Source organism: Phallusia mammillata, chromosome 2 (genome assembly GCF_965637545.1).
Source record: "Phallusia mammillata chromosome 2, kaPhaMamm4.hap1.1, whole genome shotgun sequence".
Classification (NCBI taxonomy): Eukaryota; Metazoa; Chordata; class Ascidiacea; order Phlebobranchia; family Ascidiidae; genus Phallusia; species Phallusia mammillata.
In genome coordinates this window covers 13,009,121-13,029,428 of record NC_137253.1, presented here as the reverse complement: position 1 = coordinate 13,029,428, position 20,308 = coordinate 13,009,121, and the positions used below count along the sequence as shown (strand labels likewise).

Here is a 20,308-nt window from a genome sequence, read left to right as displayed (position 1 = left end):
AGCTAAATGTCACGATAATAACACACGTAAATTTTTCCCCCAAAACATAAACTGTTTATAATATTATTTTTATCCCAGAACGTAACGTTTTGCTTAACCAAGCAAGCAAATACACAATTTTCAGCCAGCGGCATGGATCGTGGAATTTTGACATAACTACGTTCTCTATTACATCAATCTAATCCAGTTACCTATTTTACATTCCAGTTCTGCATCACGTCGGAAAATCCCGGAGGAACGCAAGATCTTTCAGACAGTCGGTCTATTTTCCCCAGCCTTTAAAATGGACAGGTGGGTTGTAATTGAAAGGTTTTATGTTCTACCACAGTTGTAGAATGTCTGTTTTACGTGGTTATAATGCCTTTGTGGGAACTTGTGCCGAAAAGGCAAAATTTAACCGAATATACGCAGCTTAAAATGTATATTCAGGTTTGAAAGCTGGCTTGCAAACATTTGTACACATGTTTTTAACAAAGTGCTTCTTTTCTTTGAATGTTATCTGTTGGTTATAAGGGCAGCAATCTTACAATTTGAAATCTGCAATACAATTTTCGGCAATGCCAACAGCAAAACTAATGACTCATCGTGAATTCGGAAAAGTCCAAAACCGTAGGTATTGTATTTCGCGAGCAATCAAGTACTTTGCCATGAACCGCTAATCTTGCGTCGTAATTGCAGCTCGGCAGTCGATTACTCGCGTGACCATGTTGCTGACAGTGAATCTTGTTCTTATTAAGCAGGTTTAATTAAATTTGTCGTCCCACGCATTGGGTCAGGTCAAGCTGACAAAAAGTTTTGTGCAATTTGAGTAAGTGCAAAACATATGTCGAAATTAGTGAATTATTATCATGCATTTGTGTCACGCAATGCGAGGTTGTGGTTTGTGTTGCAAAATAATTAAATTGTCATCTGTATATTTTTTAATATTGACCACGATTGAAGTTTCGCACGCAACACTTACACTTCCTTTTACTTTAACCTAAGCAAAGTGGTCCTCTCACATGTAGAAACGGCCCATCTCCAACTTTCTTTGGTACGTTAATATCTGAAGTTGCCAATAAAAACAACTTGTTAATAATAAAAAACTGCAATCTAAAGCTACAAGTCAATGGTGCAACGTAGAGTTAGGCTTTTTGGGCCGGGTAATTCGCACTTAGGTTTTGTTAAACAAACGGGCTTGATTCGGGCCTGACTTTGAATTCTGTGTCCTTTTTTTTGGTTTAATTACCCAACTGAGTAGCTAGTTGCTAGACTTCACCTAATGCCCAACTGCCCCAAAACGGCGTTTTAATTACATTCTGTACGTTTGTAGGCTTTTATTTCAAGGCCTGTCAAACAAACTTTCGGGTGTTCTCTAAAACATTTCGGGCTTCTTCTTTCGGGTGCGGGCCGGGTTCTGGCTCGAATTTCGGACCCGCTTGCAACTTTGGTGCAACGAGCATTCTGTACAAACTTTCCAAAATGCAACTTAATGAAATTCAATATCCGTCATGAATAATGAACTAAACCGTCTTACTTTTCTAGTGAGGAGAACTTAGCTTCTGAAGACGAAGACAAAGAGACTTCTCCGTTGTTTCCGCCACCTCTTCACGCCGGGAAGTTTCTGCGCAAAGCACGCAAAGACTTCCAACTTCCATACAACGTGTGGTGGATGTACAGCAAGAAATTAATCAGTGTACGACAAGACCCTGCTACACAGTTCGTCACAATACACTCGAGTAAGATTTTCAATTTAGTACATACAAAATTCTCAAGAAAAGCGACAGGCGATCAGCATCAGTGAAATCTTTTATTTTTTAAACAGAAATAATAATTTCGCCAAGTTAGAAGGCATTTTCCGTCTAAAAGAAACATGAAATCTATACCGTTATGCGTTATATACTAAACATATATCTGTCTGCGAAACTAGATTGTAGCGAATTGGCTCGGCTATAATTATAGGCGGTGTTTGGTGTTTCTCGAATTTCCTATTTGGCATATCGCTGTAGCCAGGCAGTTCAATAGTGTTTCTTACTCATACTGGCCAAGGACGAATGTCCCTTAATATATGCTAATCGCAAAGAGCACGAATGGCATTTCAAGCGCACGCCCAACAGACACGTACGCAAACCAAGACAACCGCAAAAGGCTTGGAATAGGCAGTAACATATTAATATAGAGCAGCGGTTCCCAAACTTTTTCATATTTTTTTCAAAACGGTCCATATGCCATTATTTTGAGGGCTCGCGGTCCTTGAGCCTAAATATGTATTTCATAAAAACGACTGTTGATTTCAGGATTTTAGCTAGTTATGCAAAATTGCGCATAAAAGTCATCCAAACACAGCTTGTGACATCACAGACAAGACAAATGCACTACAATTGTGCGCGAACAATTACATTTTTGTTAGTTGCCATTCAATAAAGGCTATTGTTAAGCAATGAAGACAGTTGATTCTCAATTCTACTTTGATTTAAACTTATTTAGTGGCACAAACTGACGCTAAATAAGATTATAGAATTACTTCAACCGCTTCGCGGTCCCCCCAAAATGGCCTCACGGACCCCAAAAGGACCGCGGACCCCAGTTTGGGAACCGCTGATATAGAGAATGCCTAAGTTTACAACCGTGACATGATTAATACCGTAACTGTGGCCCATTGTCTTATGCCTTTGATTGGTAAGATAAATGAGTAGATTATAGGTTGGTTTGGTATCACTTAAAAGCATTTTTTGCGGGGTGGGAAACACACTTTATTTCGGTAACCTTGTGCCCCAAAAATCAGTCGACTGTTTATCCTCGTGTTTTTATTCGGACGCCAGAGGTCTAAACGTTGTTGGATGTGACGTAGTGGGTTAACATGGGGTCATTCGTAGTGCTAATTGCCTGTACGTGCTCCGCTTTGTGTAATTCCTGGAGTTTGTAAGGTCGTGTATGCTACTGTGCCATTTAAAGAATCGAATTCGCTAATTCTGATCATGTAAGGTACAATAGTACATCCACAGTGGTGTTGATACGAAACAGCGAAAACAGCGAAAACAACCAATAATTGCGTGTATACGAAAAAATTTGTAGGTGTAACCTGATTTTCGGCTTACGTCACTTTGTAAATTTAGTAAGTTTCGGTTGGTGGCTGCAACGTTTTCTATTGGCGATATTTCGGTTTCGGTCCATTTTGAAATATGTGCCTTTCGAAACCTTGATATTGTGTGGGTATTTTTATCCATTTACGACCGAAATGTACTGATCTCATAATAAATATCGTATTAGCGCAAAAAAACACATCGCAGAACATTTGCTGAAATTTACCTTCGCCCACGTAACTACATGTACTTTTAAAGCATTATGGGAGCAAATTAATTTATTGAATTACGTGATAGATTTGTCATTTCCTTGACACCTTCCTCCGCTCTCCCTTATTAATAATTCCAATTCTCCAAACGTCATTCATTTACTTGGGCTCATATATAGATGATAAGCCTTCGTACTTCTGCCTTTTGGTTTATGGTCCCACTTATATTATGACGCGCAGCACAAATAGAACCATCGTTTACAACTTCTATTCCAGGCGATGTCAATGTAATATACCAATGGAAATATGGCTGATACCACAAATATAGATTTCTAATACGTTGGTTTTGACTCTTATGTTTATTTGCGTCGTGTGTACGCGCCTTATAAGGAGCTGAACGACCTTGTGACGTTGGAGTCTGACCTTGGCATAACGAGCTCAGTCTTTGTGTGCATTTATGGTTTATCTGCGTCTTTCGACGTTGTGGCATTTACCTTCTTGTGTTGGCAAATGGCATTTAGTATATTCCACATATCCTATCAAGTTATTAATTATCCGCAAATTCAAATGTATAGAACTTAGTGACGATAGAATTCAAATACGTTTGTACTGTTTGGTTTGCAGGAAATACGATTTGGTAAATTTAACAATCGCTTGTATTAATAGTAATACTGGCGGGTTCCATATTGAGTGCTTAAATTCATAAACCTACAGTTTCTTATACCCAGAAATTTATTTGTTTCATTACATTGAAAATAACAGTTTTTTTGCTAAAAAAAGTATTGCGAAATTAGCATTGGTATAAACCAAATAATAATAATATTGGAGGTGCATTATTTGAGCAAAAAGTCCCTAGCAATCCATCTTAACCAGGCGTTACGACTTTCACTCGATTCGTCGTACTGGCGAACAGGCAGACGAAAACATTCACGAGGGCAGGTCAACATTCTAACGTCACAGACCACGTGTGCGCATCCCGCTGACGTAATCGATCCACGCTATAATCTTGATTAATGGCTTTGGACTGCGATGTGCACTCGGCGCGTCTCAGGTCGGGATGAATCATCCAAGGCGTCTACCATTAAATCCAAGTTAAAAGAAATTTCTGCTCGGGGACTTGGACGCTTGCCTGTTTGGCACTTCTAGTTTTCCTTGGTGTGTAATTGTTTTCGCCTTCGAGGGTTAGTTGATCGCCGACTTCGATGTTTTTGGTGTCCTAATGGCGACAGGCGTTGATTGACGCGTTTCAATTCTGTTGTGAAACGAATCCGGGAACCAGGAGAAACTGGAGTCTGTTTGTGACATTGATTCGCGCCAACTCGTTGAACCTTGGGAATGTTGCCAACATTGCGTTGTCATTCACACTGCAGACTTCTGAGTCACCAAGATTTGAGTTCCACTACCCCGGGAAAATTTGTTTCAATTAATATTTAGGCAATGTACGTACTGACACATTATTTTCCCGTGTGCGTGAAACAAAAGGCCTTTTAATGCATTTTAGGACGTTTTTGGCGCATTTATCGTGTAAAGTATACCTTTTGGTAACGTATTCTATTCATCAAGTTTGATGCCCAATCTCCTTGATTGAGGGCCAATCTTGGATAGGTTTCTGGCCTGGATTCGAATTTTGTCGTAAGAGAGATTATTTTTTGGTGTACGCCTTACCGCTTTTCATTAAAATACTTGGAATATCGACTAGATTCGGTTCCCTGGTTGGGGCCCGGTGTACTGTGATGTTGGCAAATAACGATTTGAAGACCGTGTATTATCCTTATGTCCTCTTTAATTTAGTCCTTAAACTGAGGTGCTGAAAGCATTTTTTGTACCGAGTGATAGAGGGAAACATCGACTGTAAAGGGCGCGCAAAATCTTCATCATTAGGTACTGAGATAGGGATACGTAAAGTTACCACTTTTGACAAAAATGCTCAGTTTCGACTGACAAGCATTTTTGTACCGGGTGATAGAGACGTCTCCTGGCCTCTAACTTTGCACAGGCGTTATGCCAACGAGGGGAGCTGGAACTAAATTAGAAAGTATACAACTTGGCAGCATTAAAGCAAGCCGGTCAAGTCTCCTTCTATACTTTCTGCTTTAACTTTAGTTTTGTTCCACAGATGTGTACGTGGATACACAACCGGTCGCTGAACAGGAGGAGCACATCTGCGTATGTAAGACGCTTTCTGACATCCGATCTGAGAGTTCTTCAGAGGAGGAACTTGCTGGGTGTGGGAAGGAATGTCTGAACCGGCTCATGTACATCGAGTGTTCTCCAGAGACTTGTCCGTGCGGGGAAAAGTAAGTGTCAAGTCGTTGTTGTTTTAATTGTTGGTACGGAAAGTGGACATTGTTCCATGTTACTTTTTGTCTTACGTTCCTTGACTCAATTTGCGATGTAGCTACTAACAAAAGTTCGGTTTTGTTCGTCATTGATACAAGGCACCTGCTTTTGAAGTTAAATTTGTGCTGCGGTTAGATCAACGGTCGTATTGTCGCTTTAGGTTGCAAATCTTTGTACTTATTTATTGCAGCTACCTATATATCTGAAGATTTGTCGCCATGTATATGGATTGCATACATCTTAGTGAACATAGCGCACGGCGCCATAATTTGGGTGTGCTTAAGGGTTTGATCTGTTCTTGGGCAATCTTAAACCAGTGATTCTAACCATTATTGGTATCATTATAACTATTACACCATATAACACCGTTTTGAACGGTGAACTTACTGCCCGAAATCTCTGCATGACTTTTATCATTGTTAAATATACTCACGTCTTTTTATTGGCGTGAATTGTAATGCAATATAGCAAATTAAACACACGTTTTTCAATACCCCTTGTAACTCGTGTCGACCTAACGACACCACGCCTTGGCTTTGAACTTGTCACATATATTTTACCACTTAAAACCCGATGTTTAAATGTTAGCTCATTGCCAACGACTATGTGTATCTGAAAATACCAAAATAGATATCCAACCTCTACCGCCTTTGGCTATTCTTATTGCTCCACATACTAATAAACATGGGCGTTATTGGAGCACTTCAGCGAGTTTGTGGTAGCTTATGGTCTTAAGCGGGCGTCTGTGTCGCAATTTGTGGTCTATGATATTAGTCCTGTCTACGACAGGTGTCGCGAAATGCAATTGTTCTACGCTTGTTTACTTGCGCGTTTTTCACCTATTCCGAGTTTAAAAGTTTTCTTTGTTGGTATTTGACATTTTTGAACAGGATTTCTTAAGTGTGATTCCCAAAAGAAAATCATGCCAACTCAGATTTTAAGCAACTCCATGTTAATTGGTGAACGATACAATGCTTTCTAATTTTTTACCATTACAAAATTTCTTTTTACGGCTATTGAGTACTTAAATATAGCGTCTAAATTACGATTACGAGTGTCAGACTAAAAAAACACCTAGTGTAGTTAAAACAATGGTAAATTAAGTTTTGGCCACGAAATACAGTAGCTGATTTCTGTATCAGAAATAAAGTATCAGTCCAAAAATACGTCAATTTTATGTGTATAATCTGTTACAAACGCGTTTCTGAGGTTTCTACACAGGACACGCGCTTATGAAGAGATTTAACGCGAAACCCGTAGAGGCTTCTTCCGCCTTTTAACAAGGCCGTAAATTTAATTTCCTTTCGAAAGCAACATTTTCTTGTGCGACGAGAGGCACATCGTGGTGTAGTGTTACCGCCGGGCCTCGATTTAGGGCCTTAACTTTTCACCTTTCCTCTGTAATGGATACATGCCTCGCCTATAAAGCCGGTATACAACCATTTACGTAGAGACTACGGTGTTCGCTGTTAATTTGGCGTTTCTTGGCATTTTGATGCTTCATTGACGCAGGTTGAAACCACCACAAAAATTTGAATTTTACGTTTTTCTTATCCCATGACCGGCGTTGTTCGCACGTTGATTTTATTTACAGCTCGTCGACTTAGCCGTTTAATAATGATTTGCAATGAATGTTTATGGATAAACATGGCCGAAAACCTTAATGAGGCGCAGTATTTAAATGTTCTATAAGTTTCTATTAAAGATTCTAATCAGGAATTTAAGAAAAATACAAAACACTTTATTCAACGTCGAAACTAAAAATGTTTCTATTGTAAATTACTTTGCGGTTCCCTGTTGACAACATTATGTTTGGTGTTCCATAAATGCCCAATTAGCCCTCTGACCTGGGCTTGGGCCTGTCAAACCGCACTAAAACATGTGCAACTGAAAATATCTGTTAATGCAGGCTTATCAGAACAAAAACAAAGTTCCATGCGATCTCCTCATTTCGTTTCGCGGTTCCGCCTTAACGATTTTCGTATCCGCTTAATAGGTCTCATGTCGCCGAAAGTGCTGAATATCGATGGCGGTTTTTGATCGAAAAAGTAATCTGCCTAATCTTATTTCCGCATACCACACATCCCCAGAAGGCCATTTACCTAAATATCAATGCCCCCAACAACCCCCCTTATTTGCATTTTATGAGAGATCGTTTTCAAGATATGATTCGTGACTGCCTTCACGCGCAATATGCAACACGTGATTCTGATTGACCGTTCGGGTTTCATTAAATTTTAATGACACCATTATTTCCGGAGGAGCGAGATTAGCGCCGCTTTATGCCCCGCCCCTTACACGCCCTATAATTCAAACAGTATTGGATTCCTGGTTGATACGAGCAGATCCCAACTTAGATCCATGTCACTTGTGATTAACTAATTCCGTTTTCAATTACAAATAAAGTGGTTTGATAATCAAGCTTCCTTTATCGAAACCCAATAACTTTTAGCAATATGTCGTTCACTTGATTCCAATTGTCAAGTTGGATTTTACATTACGCGGTAAAATACTTGTCATTAAGTAACACTGTTTTGAATTGCGAATAAAGCAGTTTAACAAGCAGTGTTCTTGTATAGAAACGCAAAACAATTTTGTGATTTACTTGATGTTTTGTTGTTTTCAAACGTTGAATTATACATTACCGCGTAAAAACATCCCATTAAAACACAACGAATTTTTTTAGCTTTTGTGTGATTTTTTTGCGATTTTAAGTTTCTATACTTCGCATGCGAAAATAAATAGGCAAAACTTTAATTGAAGTTAATATGGTGGGTGTTTTGTTGCTTTAGTTCATTTGCATTCATCAACGAATCAAATCTTTTGTTATCCGCTTTCAGCATGTGTGTAAGTTCTCTCACTGCTTAGCTATCGCGAAATTGACCAATGTCGTTTCAATTCGATGAAACTATTCGACGTGTGGTGTTGCGTCCGGGGTTCCTACTCACCAGATTTTTCACAAGAATTTAGGCGGTCGTTGCATTAATTATAATTCAGACAATTGATTTGCTATCTCTTAACTTACTGCGCCCAACCCAAGCCTTTCTATGGTAATGTTTCACTTTGCATTTAATCAAAGTATGTTACACGATTTGCCTTAAAAATGTTATGTTTTACTCGCATTCGCAGTTATTTACCGGAAAATATTACAACCAATGTGACTATCGTCTGCAGTGTGAATTACTGTGTCAATAGCAACCGTGGATGTTTACATTTAAAGGCGAGTTCTCGCAATAAGGGTTGGGTGTTGACTATGCGCGCACGGTCAGATGTTCAGGATGTTGACGTTATGGCCTATTTCCTTTCTACATGAGGAAGTGACCTTTTTATCAGTGGTTTGAGAAATCTGTTTACCCCGAAAGTGTTGGACGATGTGTCGGAAACGATATCCTTTGCCAGATTACAAACAATCCTTTTCAACTGATTTTTTGTATTTCGACACAGAATTACCCCTTTTTTTCATTTTTAGTAAGTCTTTCAACCCAAAATTTTCCTACGAAAATGGAGTGATTTAAAACCAAAACTTAATAAACAAGCTTTTTGCACTGCAGGGGCGGAATGTCACAAGCTTGTGAAGGTTAAACAATAGTTTAGGTAACGAATGAATGTGTTTTTTTACATTTTAGATGCGGAAACAGGTCTATCCAGAACAAGCAATGGTGCACCGAGCTTGAACGATTCCGGACCCAAGACCGCGGCTGGGGCGTGAAAACGAACGACACCATTCCAGAAGGTGAGGGAGTGAAGTCAAACAACGGTAACGGCTGTTCCCAGTCAAAATGGGTGCAAGCGTTCTGAAAACAAAATCTCGGGTGATATGTTTATGAAGTGTTTACCCTGTACGGTTCAACGGTGCGTGAATTATTGTTGGACTTAGGGTTAACGCGGTGTTTGAAAGTAATAGTTGAAAAGCCGATAGGACGCCTGTAAAGCGAAGTGCTTTCGTGGGATTTAAAAGATGTTTGTATGCATCTTGATCTGTGTAGATCGTTTTGGGGAACTTGTTACGTTTGAAGTGGGTTTAGAATCACGCGGGTGGGGGATTTTCTTGCTTTAAAGGGTCTCACTTTTAATGTACGTTTTGACGTTGTTCTTTGCTAAATTTTTCGGAACATTTTCATGGTGTTCAGGAAATAATGTGTACATTATCAGTACGGAACTTTGTTTAAATCTTATAAACATATAAAACACGATGTTTTTGCAAAAAAACGATACGTTTTGCAGTATAATGTAGTTCCTTAAATATAAAAAGAATAAAAATTAGAAAGCTGTCGTTTACACGTATAAGCCCTGAGCTGGCCAAATATCACGAACTAACAGTTGTCTAAAATACAGGCCAGTTTATTCTGGAATACGTGGGCGAGGTGGTGAGCGATCGAGAATTCCGTCGTCGAACCATCGAGAACTACAATGCTCACAACGACCATTACTGTATCCAGTTAGAAGCTGGCAAAGTTATTGACGGGTACAGGATGGCCAACGAAGGTCGCTTCGTGAACCACAGGTATACAGAACTTGGCTCAGTTTTTGTGGCTGTTTGTTATGTTCTAACGGAAGGAAGCAGTGGTGACGGGTCGCGTGTTTGTTGAACCCGTGACGGGGTCATGAAATTGGGTCATGAACTTTGCCTTGTGGAAGTGTTTCAAATTGTTTGGCAACGCTTAGCAACAAAAATGGGGTGATTCGTTACAGGAAATCCCACCTTTTTTAAGTTCCGGGCCCTATTTCAGGAAAAAATGCAGTTGTTTTGTTACATTTCTGGTCTAAAAATTCCTAAAAGTTGATGGTTCATACTACGGTTCGCAATTCTTTGCGACGTAGGCCAAGTGAAAGGTTACGCTTTGTTAGGCGTTCAATGATGCGAGACAATATATCAAGGTTACTTTGGGTCGCCAGTGCCTTGCACGCCTTACTTGCTTACACGTCATGGTAACTTGAGCTTGTTGATTCGAGCGTTAAGTGGGCGTGAAGCCCAACCTGTCCGTGGGACCAATTCAGTGCCATGTTTTTCTCCATTCTACACCTGTGGCCTCGCTCACGTATTAAGTCATTGCTTCGCAGTACGTATGTAGTTTATCTCTTTTGAAGTCTTTTGTAACATTTGGTAGATCGTAAATGGGTGTGTTTTTGCAAAAAATACCAGTGGGTAGTATGATACGCACTGTATACGTGGCTGTCTGTAAGCAAAGTGTAAGTTAGCATAATGTTCTGTGCTAATCATGGAACATTGTGACGTAGATTTGATCTGAAGCTGTTTTTCTTCGAAAAAGTAGCTTGAGATTACTTTACTGTTTTCGATATATCAAAGCGTTCTTGATTCTTAATGCAAAAACTGCGTGTTAACTTGTATATTAGCAAAGCTAAGACCGAATGACAATAAAACGCCCTTAACCAGACTTACCCAAATACCCAGTGCACTTTCAAATTTCTGACTGTTGAAACTGAGTTTGATACAAATATAAACATTACTCTTGCAGCTGCGTGCCAAACTGCGAGATGCAGAAATGGGTTGTAAACGGCGAATATAGAATCGGACTCTTTGCGAAACGTAAGATCAACCCAGACGAAGAACTCACGTACGATTACAACTTTCACGCTTACAACCTTGATCGTCAGCAAGTTTGCAGGTAAGGATTTATCACGTGGTAATTGGGTGAAAGGTTTCAAAATACCTTTGTCTCGTTTGACTTCTATTGGACTGCCGTTTCCACCTGAGAAGGTTTTTAAGCCAATTTGTTATCTTGATGTATATCGCAACTTAACGTTGAAATGTATGCATTAAACTAAAAGTTCGTTACTGAAATAAATCAAATTATTTATAAACTTCAAAAATGAGTGTGGAAAGTAAATTGAGGTGGTAAAAACTTCGCTCAAAACTCCAGTAGCGCATATTTAGTTAATTGTTAGGCGTTTAGGCGGAGCAAAGACTTTTACCAATCCAAGCGAAAGTGGTTTTACCGCAAATAAATTCCGCGGAGCTCCGAATTTCAACCGCCCACCAACCAAGCTTCACGATCCCCGCACAAAAACCTCGCTCTCTTGAGAAAAAATCAATAAATCTAAAGAACTGGATGTTCATGCAAGCTCGATGGCAGAGACCTAAGCAGGGGATCAACTTGAACCTGACGCCTGCGTTCATGGCATGTTTTCACTCTAAATATTTGTGTAACCCGCCGTGGGCGCGTTGCGATCAAGTTGCCATCCCTCACATGAGTTTGCCTTTTCAATTTCGGGCCGTCGGTCCTCGTTCGTGGTCAGGCCTGCCCATATACGCCCTTGTTCCTAAGAAGAGAACGCTGCTATTCGTTGTAACTCAGAGGCCGCTTTCTGGCAGAGGTACTTCGACTTGTCAGGTGTGATTGATGGCTGCTCCGAGGCTAATTATATTCGCATGTTTGGGTTTGGGCAGGAGTCCATGATCTTTCTTCTCCAGCACACCGCGATCGTAGAATGTAGCAACCGAAGTCATTCGTATACGTTATTTTAGACAAAATCTTCACTTTTGCGATGTTGAAATCGTTTGCAAGTTGTGTCTCTCTACACAAAGAGTCGCCTTAGTCTTTTTAATGATGTTGAAGTATTTTAGAGTGTTTTTTTTAATTTCCATCATTTGTATTTCGGTGACATTAATTTAGATTCATACATTATGTGCAAACTGCTCTTTAAGTGCTAGGTATATTTTTTTCAGTTGTTCAATAAATAAAAACACCCTTTCTGATAACCATGAAATTCTGTTCAATATCAACAGTACCCTAAACTTTGTTCCTCTTTAAATTCACCGCTTTTGTACAATACCTTAATGTTGTTGTTTTTCTGCAAAGGTGCGGTGCTAAGGAATGTCGTGGGGTAATCGGAGGCAAAACGCAACGGGTTTATCCGGAAAATATTTTAAACCGAATGAGCAAAGTTATGAACAATACCTCTGAGACATCTCCAACCAAACCGGACAAGAAGACGAACGGAGATAAAAGTAGCGAACAACTTTACACCACCATCGTGGTACGGTGTTAAACACGTACAATTTGTTTAAAATATACATTTAGATTTAAACATTTGCAGGCTAAAACATCTAGTTTGCGACGCGATTTGAACCCATGATCTTGACATGTTGCTATCACACTTATTGATTTTTCCAGCTCAATGTCCCGATGGCTCATGCGACAATGCATTGTATTGCCTGAATCTGTCAATCTAAAATTGATTTTTCGTTACTGAAAGTGACACATGATTTAGCCGTTAGATCAACCGTTGTATTGATTTTTGCAAACGGTACTAGGGTCGTTTAGTCCCGAACGACGATTCATCCGCTGTTTTTCTGTTTCAGGTCAATAATGTGCAATTAGGAATTCGCGAAATAGACTCGCAGCAGACTCCGATGCTGAGCAAGCAAGAGCGAAACTTTGTGCGGTCGCATCGACTCTTCCTTCTTCGTAATTTGCATCAGGTATTTGAAGTGAAAAATGGCCCTGTTATTTAGTTTAGTTGTTTAGATAGGCCGGCGCATAAGACATTTGGTGCCAATCAATATCAAATTTACTAAATGTTCGTCGCGAAAACAGCTTAAATATCGATTGCTGGTTATTCAGTACACCCCTTTGTGTATCTGTAATTGTGTGCTATTTCCAATTATTAGTATTTAAGTTCTAAGACTAATCCCGAAAAAGCATTTAAACTTTTAAGCTTTTCATAAAATGCAGTTTAAACGCAGGTTGTATGTGTCTTATTTTTGATCTATTTGCTGTTATTTACTCAGTGCGCCCGCTTTTCCGCATGTGTTTAATTGTGTGCTGCTTTTTAAAACAGTTTTGTTTGCAGATCAAACAGCAGCAGCAAAAAATTCGACAGTACAGACAGAAAGACCCGTTGCCACGACCACAGCACAACGGGAGTAAGTCTCACTATTTATACGCAGTAACTCATGCTCAAACCTATTATTTATGGTGCTTAGACTATAAAAAATAAGTAGCACGGCTTTTGCCAAGTTTTGCGGTGAAGCCATTTTACTTTCCAGCAGCGCTAATTTTCAATATGGCGACCACACAACCGACGGTCAGTCTCCCACGTGACAGTAGGCCGCGGATTAGGCGCATATAAATCAATACGAGATCACAGTGCCTGTATGGTATAAAGAATGCCGGTCGGATGAATATGGCCCTCGTAGAGTTTTCAACACCCGGCAATTTTCGACATGCGTAAATTCTTAGAAAGGCACGTTGTGATATAGAGTGCTTATTACCACACTTGTGACGTCTTAGACTGTGTTAAACACGGAAGGGAGAGCTTTAAATCTCATGTATGTTGAGTATTATGATTGGCGCAAGTTGAAATTGCCACTCAACTGGCTGCGGAAATTATATGTTATTTCGTGTATATAACTTGCACGGAGCGCGCCCACACAGTTGCCATAATTGCACCACGTGCAAAAATAGTTTATTTCGAAAAAATATTGGTTTCCCTGGGTGAAGTAAGTAATATTTATGGGTAAAGATTATTCCAAGTAGGTTAACTGTTTGTTAATGTTTAAGAAGGGGACATTTTGGCTCTTTGTTTCTCTGTTTAACACGGGCCTAATCTTTCTGTTTTAGCCAGGCCTAGATAGAGTCAATAACATTTTTTATTCATGTTGGATATCTGCCTAAAGCTGTACGCTTTACTGTTTCCGCAAACTTGTCATTTTCTTTTTACCTTTAAAACAAATAATCTCGTAGTTTAAATAAGACTCGGAAAACCTATAGTCTGATAAATACATCTTTGTGGCACAAATTGTGTTTTTAAGATTTTTATTTGTCCAAGATAATATTTTGTTTTGTTTTCCGTATCTTCAACTGAACGGTTTTTTTGTTTTTTTAGCCGCAAGCGAGCCCAGCTGTAAAGATGAGGTGAGAAACATGTTGTTGTCGTTTTTTTCAGATAAAAATGTATGACGTTTATGAGGAATTAAGTAAACCAATGCTCAAACCTTGTATGAATTACTCACTTTCGAGTTTGCTATTTTAAATTTGCTTATTTTGATCGTTGCAGGCTGAGAACAAGGCCGAGTTACTCGAACGGGTCATCACTGACGTTTTTACCGCTGTGATGACGTGCAAGGACGAAAATGGAATATCAGTGGCAATCCCGTTTATCAATCTTCCATCCAAACTGCAGTAATATTTAGATTTTTTTTCGAATTCAATTTATCTTGCTGTGTACTAAGCTCGAGAAAAGAGTAGAAAATTTCTTTTGTAATAGTTTTGACAGCAAAGTTAATTACACTTCGTACTATCAAACGCGGAGAGGACTTTTTTCACTGCATTTGAGAGCAAACTAAGTTAGAGTTTATGTGATATTTCTCGGTAAAATAATTTCAACATTAGACAAATACACTCTATTCGTTCCTTAATGCGCCATTAATACCCTGCATAACATCAAGTTTACCCATAATAATATTCCAGGCTCTCAATTAAAGGTTTTGCATTGTATGGAACGGTTATGTAGTCAACCACCTTCTAATAAATGGATTACTTATATCTTAGGAACCCGGAATACTATCAGCACGTCACAGACCCGTTGGATCTCAACTACGTCGAACAGAAGCTTGTGACGAAACAATACAACACATTTGACGCATTTTGCTCAGATCTTTTGAGAGTCTTCAGGAACGCGGAAGTGAGTACTATATCCGGGTATATTGCTTGGCTATTTCTGTTTATTACCACGCTATTTGTGTATAATAAACCCCTGTCAGTGTTCGGCAGTACGATTATGTTGAAAATACGCCTGCCCTTTGGGTGTCTTTTTCGCTACCATTTCGTAACCAGATGGGTTGTAACAGGAGATTTAAATTTAGCTCTGGGCCGTATGACACCTAAATCTGTTTGATTTGTAAGAAATATGAAGCTTTGCTACCGATAAGGATAAACAGGTAAAGTGGATCTAACTTTTACGACCGAATCCAAAACCCGACACGAAACGTGATGTTTTTTTTTCAGCTTGAATTAGGCCTGAAACATATATTTTCAGAAAACAGTACTTTATCGATTTAAACAGTGGTTTTTAACCTCTTGTCTTTCGTATATCATATCTAAAAGGTAAAGACCCTTACGCTGACTGTATTTAACTAATTCGTATCAGTGAAGAAAACCCGACCGCCGAGCATCAATTAATAATTCACGTCTCGCACGTCAACAGGAACATTGGAATTCACGTCTCGGATATAACCAGTTCGGTTATTCGTAAAATACGCCGTCAACAACTCAAACTCAATTGACCCCCGATTTGAAGAGATTACTTGCCCAGTTTACGTCACAATTCAATTCCAATGTTCCTGTTGACGTCACAAGTGACCCCTGCCTTTGACGTTTGGGTTTCGACCGTTTTGGGTTTGAATCGCTGTGACGCGTGTTGGGGTTGACGTCTAATCAGTTTAAATGTCGTTTTTCATGTAATGCCGTGTCGCCGGCCGCGGTATAAGGCCTACGTGAAGGTTTCGACTTATTTTTACTGTTCGAAAGGTCCCTATGACATTACTGCCCTTAATAAATTGTTATGGGTATTGAACCACCGAAAAGCTGGCTAAATTATAATCACATTTCAGGATACGTTTTTAGCGCAATTGAAATAATTTTACTGTAACTCAGATTAAAAGAAAAAATATGCAAAAAACACCGGGGTTATTTATGACATGAACTAGACATGAGCATCCGTAAAAACAATAGTTAAAAAATCATTATTGAAGTGATCACGCGTACAAAACCATCTAGGTTTGAAGTTTATAACTGTAATCAATTCGTCCTTTAAAGTGATACATGTACTTACGCTAATATGTACTGGTGTTGTAATCGACCAGTTGCTAGCAAGAACAGGATAGGGGTGACATGTCGGTGCTTTTGAGGCACAAAACTTGCCTTCATGGTAAATTGTTATCTACCCTTCACCCAATCCCGCAATCGTCACTACGTGATGTTGTTTTTACATTCATTTCCCAATATGCTTTGGAAATCCGTGAACCATGCTAAGTGCCCTTCGTGGTGATCACACCAAGAGAACCGTTTATCCTTTTTTCCTTGGTTCTTGTCAACACTGCGTTAAAAGCTTTCAGTGGATCTGAAAGATCGTTTTTCGTTTCGCATTTTTGCCTTCAGTTACTGCGTAGTGTTTTTGTGGCCGGACTTAACAGCGCAATGATGCACAAAGCACAGCAGTACAGCGTGCAGATGGTAATCAAATATTGCTCGTTTCATTTTCGGGTCACCAGTCGTTGATGCAATGCCAGATTAAGTGTGAACCTTGTGGTGTTGATACGACCTGCACGTTCTTTACAAATATATCCAATAGTGATGCACTTAAGCTGAGGCTCTAACTTAGGGATAACGTTATACTCCCACGGGGTAAAATTTTATTCAGTAGAAAATTTTGAGCTTTTTTCAGTGATGTGTTAAAGAAGCTGTGAGCAGATTTTGTCTTCGTAAAATCTGTCAAGGTGCAATCAGGCCGTTTGTCCTTACATTATCTTTTTTTTAAGTTGTATTTCACAAAATGTGTTTCAAGGCCTCATAAACAGTTTTATATCTATAAGAAACACTGGGTTCTTTCCTAAATATCGACAAGATTCGCCCGAAGTATTTGTTTTTGGTCTGCAACTTTCAAGTCGGGATAGGTGCACCACCGTATGTGCATGTTGTTAAAGTGCTTGTGTACAATGTTTTTCGCATAGTTTACTACTGTAAATGGAAGTGGTGGCGAAAACATCAATACTGTCGTCATAAAATTGCATCCCACATCACCTCCTCGTGACATACTTACATCACAAAAGAATTTATTACTGTGTAATGAAATTTTACCACCCCGAATTTAAAAACATTAATATTAAATAACACCTCGGTGATTTCCACCTGTTAATCGCAACAAGTTTACATGTTGGGAAACATCCAACTGATTTCAGCTTTTTGTTACACATCGTCCCTCGACGTGTCATCTGACAACGTGCATCCCCCCTGTATTCGTTGTATGCGAAGTGACTCACTAATTCTGGCATTTTAATATTTCAGAAATACCACGGTCGCAAGTCAACCCTCGGACGGGACGTCGCTCGACTCCGCAAGGCCTTTACTGCGGCCAGAAACGCGGCCGCAACGATCCTGGGAGAAGGACGGGAGAAGACGAAAAGGAAGGTCAGTGTCTGGATTGGCATTTTCGCGTCTCGGTGTATTAGGAATTATGCATCGCGGAGACGGCTGTTTGTGTTTGACATTTTTGGCTATGTCTGGTCTTTCAGTTTTTATGTCGGTGCTGAGGGTCGTTTTTGGCCTTTCAGCAGTTTCAGTGTTTTGCAACGTCAACCAGTGTGAAAATGGACGCTTTTAGTAGAGTGCGTGACGTTGTCGGCTGTGTACGCAGGGTCTGTGGCATGGTAAAATTACATAAGTAAAGAAGAATGGGGCATTTTATTTAAAAATATTTAAAAGCGGTTTTGTCAAATCAGTAATCACTGGTGATTTTCATTCAAGATTTCAAAAAAATGAAATAAATCTAAGCAATGGAGTCATCATGGACTCGTACTATTGTACAAAAATCTTTTACGATATAAAATCACGTTTATTGAACCGATTTTCCCGCCCTGATCGCGCGTGCTGGAATGATAAAAATTCCTCCTATCTCGCACGGAGGGAATGACTCATCACGTGTCCTCTGTCAAGCACGATTTTCGATAAGTTGAGTTCGGAAATTTTTTCGTTGTTAAAAGCGCACACGTCACAAATTTTTTAAGGCCACATCGTGCTTTTGAGCTACGTCCTAAAATGACTCCAACCGAGACGTGACTTTAACTTGTGAAATATCACCACGTGTGGCGAAGGTCACTGTCACGTTATAATGAAATAACGTTATCCACGTTTGTTTTGGCAAAAGCAAATGACATGATCACGTATAATACCAGGCACACTAGACCATTCACGTGACAGAAGATTGCGTCACTTTTACATGGCATAATCGGTCACGTTTGTTTCAGGACAAATTTTAAACACAGTTAACACAAATGTTACACATAGTTTTGTGACAGTCATGTTTCAACACGTCCGTTAAATTCAAAATTTCGTTTTAAACCTGCTTTCCAAATCAGAAAAATCTTTTATCTTAGGATCAGGAGGCTGAACGAGCCGAGATGGTTGAAAGAAGGAAGAACGGCGACTTCATCCGTTGCATCTGTGGAATTTACAAGGATGAAGGAGTAATGATACAATGCGAGAAATGCTATGTAAGTTGAGGCCACCACAACTCGGGTTTTTCCCAATAAGTCTTTACTTTGTAAAATACCATGCAAATTAGCAACCTCTGACAGTCAGGAAACTCACCGCTAGTATCGTGAAAATATGTGTGAATACCTACTTCATACAGTAGATGTCAAGTCCCAAATACAAGCAGTCTATATTCAGGAAGTGATTAGTTGTTTTGTAAGTGGTTTGTTGGAAAACCACCTTTTAAATATATACCGTACCTTATTTAATTACGGTAGAGTAAAACCCATGAACGATAAAATCCTTGGAAAAACAGAATCAGTCGGTTTAATAAAGGAATATATATTTCGCCTGTGTGGCATCATCAGTTCCTGTAATCGAAATACAAATCGATAAAAATGAGTGCTAAAACAAACACGCTAAAATGAATAAAATAAAATAAAAGCAGTAAAACAGTATAACAAAGAAACACAGGGGATGCTAGTACTAATTGCCAAAGCTAACTGAACCAACCTCAAACTAAAACAAAACAAAACAAGCACAACTGTGGGCACCGGACCGAGGGAGAAAAAATAAAGATAAGACGCAAAAGGTAGAACAGGTACGCGCATGCAGGGAGATAACACCAGCGGTGAGTGCCGAGGGAGTTTTTACCGTACTCGAGGCAGGACCATTTCTTGAATATTTATTTTGGCGTCTAATATCCTTTGCCATTTGGCCTCGCACATGTCTAAATTTTCTTTTTTAGGGCTTTCCACAAAGGTAATGCAATAACAAGTTGCGATGTCGGGTTTCCTTTTCAAAATATTAATGTGTTTGCTTGCGTAATGTCGCAGTAATGCTGCTTTGTCATTCTTTTCTGTGTAATTAAATGTTTTCCAAGTCGCTCTGTGTCCGCGCCATCGTACAGAAAACGGGTTCTTGGTTTGGCCAACATAGCAAGCATTGCATTCATTGCAATTAGCTACATAAATACCGTAGTCGCGACAACTGAGGTTTTGTATGAGACGGACTTCACCAGCGGGCGTGATGATTGTGGTGGTATCGGGCACCATTGATTTAAACTTGCTGTAATGCCCACAAAGGCCGCAGTGATTACATGGATGGGACTTCCCTGCTGTATTCGAGTCTCTATCTTCAAACGCAATGCGCCTGTACTTGGTTAATATTCGTCCAAGTGTAGCTGGCCGTTTGTAAACCACGCACGCATTGGGTTGCAGGTTTCTTTCCTTTCCTGACACCTTTAGGGACTTAGGGAAAACAGTTGGCCAAACAAGTCTTGTGGTATTGTTTGTTCGGCTTTTTTACACGGAACGTCACATCATCCGCTTAACATATTCAAGTCAATTGTTGTTGGGGAGGCGAGGAGATTGCGAAGACTGAACGAAAATGACGAGCTCTATAATACCAGCTTGGAAAGACTGCAGCAGAAATGTATTCGGTCCCACTTTCCGAAAAATCTTGTAACAAACAACCTTAAAAT

General features: G+C 39.6%; 1 protein-coding gene across 1 annotated transcript in view; it reads left to right on the top strand.

Moving 5' to 3' along the window:
- Positions 1-20,308, top strand: part of LOC145212329 (uncharacterized) — a 36,552-nt gene that overhangs the window by 10,203 nt on the left and 6,041 nt on the right. The window contains exons 7-20 of the mRNA XM_080080424.1: positions 208-291; positions 1,525-1,718; positions 5,388-5,568; positions 9,238-9,344; positions 9,947-10,115; positions 11,089-11,238; positions 12,433-12,610; positions 12,936-13,055; positions 13,427-13,499; positions 14,462-14,490; positions 14,633-14,757; positions 15,127-15,259; positions 17,641-17,763; positions 18,729-18,845. Coding sequence (XP_079936550.1) covers positions 208-291; positions 1,525-1,718; positions 5,388-5,568; positions 9,238-9,344; positions 9,947-10,115; positions 11,089-11,238; positions 12,433-12,610; positions 12,936-13,055; positions 13,427-13,499; positions 14,462-14,490; positions 14,633-14,757; positions 15,127-15,259; positions 17,641-17,763; positions 18,729-18,845 — 1,783 coding nt within the window. The remainder of the gene's footprint in view (positions 1-207; positions 292-1,524; positions 1,719-5,387; positions 5,569-9,237; positions 9,345-9,946; positions 10,116-11,088; positions 11,239-12,432; positions 12,611-12,935; positions 13,056-13,426; positions 13,500-14,461; positions 14,491-14,632; positions 14,758-15,126; positions 15,260-17,640; positions 17,764-18,728; positions 18,846-20,308) is intronic.